The sequence below is a fragment of the Ursus americanus genome, chromosome 24 (genome assembly GCF_024610735.1).
Source record: "Ursus americanus isolate L20-20 chromosome 24, mUrsAme1.1.p, whole genome shotgun sequence".
Lineage (NCBI taxonomy): Eukaryota > Metazoa > Chordata > Mammalia > Carnivora > Ursidae > Ursus > Ursus americanus.
The window spans coordinates 11,135,872-11,144,096 of NC_142150.1; the positions used below are offsets into that span (position 1 = coordinate 11,135,872).

The 8,225-nt window shown below is 37.1% G+C and overlaps 1 protein-coding gene across 1 annotated transcript; it reads right to left on the minus strand.

Moving 5' to 3' along the window:
- Window positions 1-1,696: 1,696 nt before the first annotated feature.
- On the minus strand, window positions 1,697-6,762 carry FANCF (FA complementation group F). The gene has a single exon (XM_045808607.2). The coding sequence runs from the start codon at window positions 6,717-6,719 to the stop codon at window positions 5,646-5,648; it is 1,074 nt and encodes a 357-aa protein (XP_045664563.1). The 5' UTR covers window positions 6,720-6,762; the 3' UTR covers window positions 1,697-5,645.
- Between the last annotated feature and the right edge of the window lie 1,463 nt (window positions 6,763-8,225).

Here is an 8,225-nt window from a genome sequence, read left to right on the forward strand (position 1 = left end):
ATATAAAATTTTTCTAAGATTAAAGTACTGATCATCCGTGAGATAAAAAGATAAAACCACAATGAGACTTTAAAACACCGTAAGCTCTTTTGAACTCAAACCTTTACCCCAATATTGAGAGTAACGAAGCTTCAAGAACCAGTCGTATACACATTAATTATTGTAATTATTCAAGCTGCTTTCCCTTAGGGCCACCAGATTTCTAAGCCGAAAGGGCATTCTTAGCCCACTATGACAATTAGCACCTGATAAATGATGCTACTGCCACACTTCTAAGATAGTGATTGATCATTTCCAATTAATTCCTGAGAGAAATCAATGCTACCTTCCTAGAGCATTTACGTTAACTAATTTATGTTAATATAAATATCCTATATCCACAATTATCTAGGGAAGATGAGCCATTCTATTTATAACTGGCTACTACTTTAGAGCATCAGTATACTGTTTCAGAGCTCCAAACAGAGTAACAAAAGTCATAAAACTCTGACTCTGTAACAGAGTTATAAAAACCACGTGAAATTGAGCAATTTAACCACAGCAACTATATCTTGACATCGATGAAGATTGACCCATATCAAACGCAACAAAGAAGCTTCAGAAGATTTTTCAGACTGTGGGGTTACAGCTTGAAAATGCTTCCACATATTGAGGTCTCCACTCTTTGTTTGGATTTGCCCTCCTTTTTGTTTGGATTTGCCACTAGGAAAATTATGTTTTTTAAAGATATGACCCAAAGGGTAACTCTCTAAAGACATGTTTACTCCATTCCTATTCCTATTTTATTATTTACTCCATTTCCATGCATTCATAAATAGTTATTAACTACTTAATATGCCAGTATGTCTAATGTTATGGAGAAGACAAATAACTTGATACCAGAAAATTATCCTTTGAACTTGGCAGCAAGTATTGAGGGCAGAAGTTAAGCTGGTATGGGTTAAAGGAAAAATGAAGACTTCCACTTCTGGCAAAGCCATAACTGTACATTCAGTAGGGCTCAACTGCTACAAACATTTAGATTCTCAACAAAACATACTTTTAATACTTTGTTGGGATTTTAGGAAATAAAGGAAATTTCCAAGCTACCTCTTTCACCCTACCTCTCCAACCCCTTGCCAAAAACATAGGTGAGTAGCATGCAAACATGCGGCTTCTTCTTTGAGCCTACAGCAGTTGTTCTAGTTGTCCTCAGCCATATGATTCAAAGTCGTTCACTAGCACCATATCGACATTCCAGTTCACTGGAAGGGAGAAACAGGGCATAAGGGCAAATAATTTCATATTCCTAGAGTGTGAGTCCTAAGTTGTGCATATCAATTCTGCTTATATACAGCTGGTCAAAATAGTGTGAGGGCCATACCTAACTGCAAAAGATACTAGAAATTTACTCTCTAATTGGGTAGCCATTTCTAGCTGAAATGTGGGAATGAGATATCCAATATCAAAAAAGATATATGTCAAAACATGAGACTTGCAGTGAAAGCAGAATCCAGAAGAAAATTTAAATGTTATATAATAATACAAAAAGAAAAGTTACAAATAAGCTAGATGTCCTTAAGAAGTAAGGAATGAACAGAATAAAACAAAGAAAATAGATAAAATAAGAGCATAAACTTTTGAAAAGGAAAAAATGTATGATAAAGTATTAGTTTACTGGTAAACATTATGTAACATTTAATATTTTAAGAGACTAAACAAAAAAAAAGCAAAGACACTAAGTAAAAAAAACAAATGAAAGAGAACTATAGATACACTAATGATGAAAAAGCTAAGAAGATATAGCAATAAAAAAAGAAACCACTTTGTTCCAATAAATTTGAAAAGTTAGATGAAATAAATTTTTAGATAAATGTAACTTACTAAAACTGACTTAAGAAGAAATAGAAGTGTGAACAGCTCTTATAACCCCTAACAAACTTAAAAATTTTAGTTAAGTAATTAAAAAAAAATAAAGTTCAGATTGTATTAGAGAATAATTCTACAAAATTCTCAAGGAATTGGTCATTCCAATTTTATAAAACCCTTCCATACAACAAGAAAAATAGAAACAGTCCATAATTCGAATGATGGACAATATAATCTTAATTCCAAACAAAAGTAAGAAGAAAAAATTACAGGCCAACTTTACTTATGAACTGAGAATCAAAAATCTAAACCAAATATACATGGAATGTTAAAAAGTTAATACATTTGACTAAGTTGAATATCCCAGAAATGCAATGACAAATTATCATTAGAAAAGTTAACATCATAAAGGTGGAAATAGACCCCAACATTTTCATCTCATGAAATGTAGGAAAAGCATTTAACTAATATCTATTTAGGCCTTAAGTGCAGATTTTCCTTATTTTATTTTTAAAGACTAAAAATGAGAATGTTTGATAACTTTATAAAATCTAGAAGTGGTATGTACATTTATTATAGCTACAGAAATAGTGGACATATGACCAAAAGATGGAAAAGAATGCAGAGACATTAAAATAGTACCAAGGTGACAGAATATTCCTTTAATATTGTTATTATGTTATTTATACAACAAAAATGTATTTACTATATTAAACTCTCAACTTCATTTTAACCTCATTTTCTTTTTAAATTTATTTTAATGGTCAAATCTGAATAAAAAGTTTCATTCTTAGTTCTCATTATATTTTTATGTATAGTTGCTTTTCATAAATATTCATGGATTAAATGTAGATCATAATTTACAAACATGTATTCATGTTTATCAACCTAAAGAGAAAATAAGTGAATATGCTTATTTATAACTTCTGACATCATTTTCATATGTATTGTCATATTATCTTTTAATTATGCTAAATAGTAGAAAAGGTAAATTTTTCCATTTAACAGATGAATAAACTCTCATTCAGAGAGTGAAATAACTTGGTAAAAGTTATAGCAGGTGGTAATAACCCAAATTTAAAGAATACTGAAAAAATATAGGGAACAAACTAAGGGTTGCTGGAGGGGAGAACGGGTGGGGAGGGTGGGATAATTGGGTGATGGGCATTAAGGAGCGCACTTTATGGAATGATCACTGGGTGTTATATGCAACTGATGAATCACTAAATTCTACCCCTGAAACTAATAATATACTAGATGTTAATTAAATTGAATTTAAATAAAATATATATAAACACACATATATATGTTTCCCATGTACCAGACCCCGTGTTAGCTGGAGTTTACAATGATGATACAGACCTTTTAACTAAATATTGGTTTTCAAATCACCAATTACCTAAAATCACCTAGAAGATTTGTGGAGCAATTTAAGGTAGAAAAGGTCCAGATCTACATTGGCTTTACCACATAAGAGCCATACAATGTTGTACAAATGTTGAGACTCAATTCCTGAGTCTCAGTTAATAAAATTGGAAGCTCACAGCACATTGCCCTGTCTTACAGAGGTTCTGCTAGATGATTTAATTGTAAAACTTTGTAAACTATATGACACCATACATGTGCCAAATTTATTCACCGAAAGCCAAATCTTAGGCATTTTCCATTAGTATCAGTAGACAGCAGCATTTAGATTTGAAATACCCTTATGTACTCAATATACAACTAGCCCGAGAAATGCTGAGAGCACTGAGATGTATGCCTTCAGATAATACTAACAGCAATACAACAGACATGAAGTCATTTTATTTGCCAACTCATGAGAAGCTTGAAGTTATTTACTTAATTTCCCATTCCTTCCTCTTTTTCTTATAGATTCCTAGAGAAGTAAGATTGCTATAATCAATAGCATATTTTCAAATATTTAATTCTGTTTAAAATAAGATAAAGAATACAGATTAAGGTTCTAATCTAGGTTACATTTATGCAAACATTTGGAGTACCTACCACATGCCAGGCACTGTGCTAGGCTCTGGGCAAAAAAGAAAACAAAACAGATACGGCCTCTGTGTTCATGTTGCTTATTTTCTGTGTGCCCTTGGGCATCCTACCTTTCAGCCTATACCCTGATTTATAAGAATACAGTCTTGATATGAAGATTAGACAAGATTATCTATGTAATGAATATAACATAGAGTCTAAAATAAGATATGCTAAAGTATAAAAATGGATTTTAAAGTTTTCTTAAATCTATATCAATTTTTATCATTTTAAATAAGAATGTGCAATATAGCTGCAGAAATAGGGAAATAAGTTTACAAACTGTCATTCTCAAACTAAAGCTTAGAGTTAGGGGGGATTTAGGGTTATGGGTCAATATTAGGACTTGCCCCCATAGAACTTCATTAGGTTGTTTCCTGAAACAGTTCATGTAACCAACAGAAGGATTTGCCTTTCTTCTTGCATTAATGGCAAGCAATCTAAAAGATGGTCTACACGGATTGGAGGTAGAAAAAGGAATCAGACCACAGGAAAAAAGAACCTGCTACTGTCAACCCAGGATTATCTAAAAAAAAAAATGTATGTATACATGCTAGTGGAAGAGTAGCTTACTCCACGTTCTATTATAGAATTAAAAATTCTACAAGATTTCATTCTAACTACATTTCTGAAATTAGAAATTAACTTTCTGAACATCCCTATGTTTTCAAAAAAATCCTGCTACCAACTAACTTGGATGGGGACAAAAATATCTTTATGAATGCTAAGTTATATTCCCCTAATAAAAGTTAATAAAAGTCTTCAGTTTGGTGATTGGGAATCACTCTACTAGTTGTGGAGCATCTGGGTAAACTCACAAAATTAGGTTCCTATACACACGAGACAAATATTCTAAACAGTCCCCATAGAGCAGCCACTAAGGAAAAAATGAGGAAATTTAACTATTTTAAACACTTCGTTTAACATATGTGGCAACTGTAGCACCAAGATTGTGATTAATTAATCTAGTCAATGGCTGAAACGCTAAAGTCTGGGTCTTCTAATTCATATTTGGTTTGATTCTTTTACCATCAAATGCTAAATCCACAGGCATATATTTTTATCTACTATACTTTAAGCATTTTTTTTTTTTTGTCATCCTTAAGTCAGTGCTTAAGTATTGTTTGGTTAAAAAAAACTGGTCTCTGAATTTCAGAGAGTAGTGATTTGCAGAAATAAGAAACTTGTTGAACAACACAATTTTAATACATGTTGAAGGTGGTTAATTGGTTAGGATATTAGGTTAAAAGGCCAAAGTCCAGGGTTTGAACTCCAAATAGGCCAGTTAGCTTTGCAAATGAACATTTTTTTGACAACGCATGTTGTTGGTTAAAGAAAACTCTTCACTACTGAGTAGTGGGTAAGGGGGGGGGACCTACAAAAGCCATACTGATAGGAAAAAAGGTGTTTTGTCACTTTGAAAAGTACACATCTTTTCAGCATTCTTAGAAAGGGGACTTCTAATAAGCAAACTATTGTTAATTTCATGGCTTTAAGTAGGATACTTCCAACGTCACTCCTCTATCCACAAAATCCAAGACAGTACAAGCCAGTTCCCTTACAAATTATAAGTTATAATTCCATCTATTATAAATTAGCACCTAAAATAATATTTTGGATACATGAACGTATAGATCTGGTGCAAGTACTGGAATTTTAATTTTGTACACCATACATATAAGTAATAACAGAACACTGCCCATAGTGACTGGGGCCTGGGCTGAGACCTAAAACTTTTTTTTTCCCCAAATGCACTATCATGACCCGCTCCCAAGAGCTAAGAACAGGTCTGTCCAGATGCTGAGACCAGGGACTTGGAAATCTCCATCCTGCGCCTTACAGGACTCCAGGGCAGTTAGAACTTCATCTTTCAGAGGTGGAGGGGCCTGACAGAGGCTTTGAAACCTGCCGTACAACTCCTCCCAGGACACGTGTTGGGGCTCAGCTCCAACCCAAGTGCCTTTCTGAAGGTCGTAGTGCAGATGTCGACCCCAATCTGTAAGCAGACCCAGATAGGCCCGGGAGAACTCTGGATGGCGGCCTGCCACCGAAGCTAAAAGCCCGACTGGGAGGTCGTGGCAAAAGGCAGCCATGACATCTGACCTCGCCAAAAGCCAACGGACCAGCTCCTGACCCCCCTCTCCGGGCGTTTTGGGGGTGTCCAGCTCCAACTCTTCTCCTTGGGGCCGGGGAGACGACGGGGGAAGGAACAGCGCGGCCGCTATCACCTTCAGAAAGTTCTTCTGAGGCAAGCGATCCCACAGAGTGCTAAGAAACCTGCTGCGGCCCTCGGCTTCGGCCTTCGGCACCTCCCCCAGACGCTCCAGCAGCAGCTCCGCCTGGGTCTTCAGCACGGACTCCTCAAGCACCGAGTTCTCTCCGTAGCCATTGAAAAGCAGCATGTGGACGGCGGAGCGGCGGCGGGCGAGGCGGGCCAGGCTGCCTTGGAGGGTCTCCTCGTCGGCGTCCGGGACGCCAGGGCCCGGAAAGAGCTGCTGCAGCAGGTAGTGACAGGCTGCATCCCCGAGAGCTCGGTTCTCCAACAGGCGCAGAGAGAGCAGGAGATCACAGCGCCCCAGGGCCTGGAAGTTCAACCCGGGGACTGCAGCGGACCCAGAGGCGCCCTTCTGTCTCCACTGGCTCCGCAGCCGCCGTTCCAGAGCTGTGCGAATGCGGACATGGCGGCCAAAGCGCCTGTGGACGTGGCGCAGGTAGCGAGCCCACTGCAAGGCCCTTCGCACCGTCGTGGGGTCCCAGGTGCTGACGTGGGTCGTGCGGGAGACGGCCAGAAGCTCGGAGAAGCGCTCCAAGTGCTGCAGGAGCGATTCCATGGGGAAGTGCTTACTTCCGCGTTCACCTTGGAGACGCCGACTCTCTGCGTGCCGATTGGAGCGTCCGTGTAAGGACACGCCTCTCCACAATGCTATTGGATAAAGTCCCTATCAATCTGACAGCGGCTTTAATCCGGGTATTTTGACCCCGGGAAATTTAAACTGGGGATACGGCCCGACGGTTTTACTTTCGCCGCCAATATTAAGGACGATCTTAGGGCTAGAGGAGAATAAATGTGGGGCGTCCTAGGGAAAGTTCTCAGAGCCACGTGTGATAATGCTGTTATAGTCACGAAAGTCTCCATGCTTCCTTTCACTTTGGAAATAATCCCTAGTAGAAATTTCCTGAGCTTTGCCTGAGACAGTCTGTGCCGAGGCTTATCATAACTGGATAATGCCTGACATGGTGTTGAATATTAAATGAAGGCTTTAGTTAACTCAGTTTAATAAAAAATGTACTGACCTCCAATTAACTAATGCCAGGCACTCTTAAATTTCAGGGCTTCGTGTTGTTCTTTCGTTATTAGAACTGAAGACCAGATTAATTGAAACAAACAAAAACTTCAATATTAACACTTCACTAAAAGCTTTAAAGGAACTTAAATTTTCATTTCAAAATTGCACTATTTTTTTGTTTTCATTTTTTCCATGGAAAAATAGCTCAGTTGAATTTTATTTCACACAAACAACTAATTGAGCAAAATGACAGTTAAGAGCCAATGCCAAAAACATTTGACGAAGATTGTGGGAAGACAGAGGAAGAAGGATCTATTTCTGAAATGTCATCTGGGTTATTCACTCATTTATGCATTCAACAAATATTTATTTGCCAAATGCTAGCAGTTGCATTGTCCAAATACCTACAACAATTTTTAACTTACTGATGTTGATGACACAGCTCATTCGAGCTGAATTTCTTTACAGGCCTAAAAACACTAGCCAAAACTCATTCTAATTTAAGTAGGCAGAATTGATGTTTTGTTTTAACAAAAGGGAAAGAGAAACAAATTAAGAGGGGAAAGAGTCATGTTTCATTTATTAAAATGAACATTCTCACATCTTTTTTAAAAAAATGAATAAATAAAGCAGTGATACTTCTGTTAATTCGGTTTTATTATTTGATATTTATCAGCCCACACTCATTTGGTCCTGAAGTATTATTAGATTTTATGCCAAGAATACCATATATCCCAAAATTCTTTGTGTTGGCTACTAGACACTTGGAGTCCAATGTGCAGCCTGCCTTTAGGAAATGTACAGGCATCGCTAACTCATGTATTTATTCTTTTATTGAGCACTTATTATGTCATATCATGTAAATACTAGGGATTTAGCGATAAATAAAATAAATGTAGCCCTTATCCTAGCGGAGGAGTTCATCTCCTGATATTTAAGAGAGACATTAAACAAATAACCTCAAATGTAGAGGATATAATAGAGGTAGGTCAGGAAGACTTAGGTAATAGGGAAACCTCTTTAAGAAACTGGCTTTTTGGGGCCCCTGGG

Coding starts and splice junctions, on each gene's coding strand:
- FANCF (XM_045808607.2), bottom strand. CDS start 6,719: ATGGAATCGCTCCTGCAGCACTTGGAGCGCTTCTCCGAGCTTCTGGCC.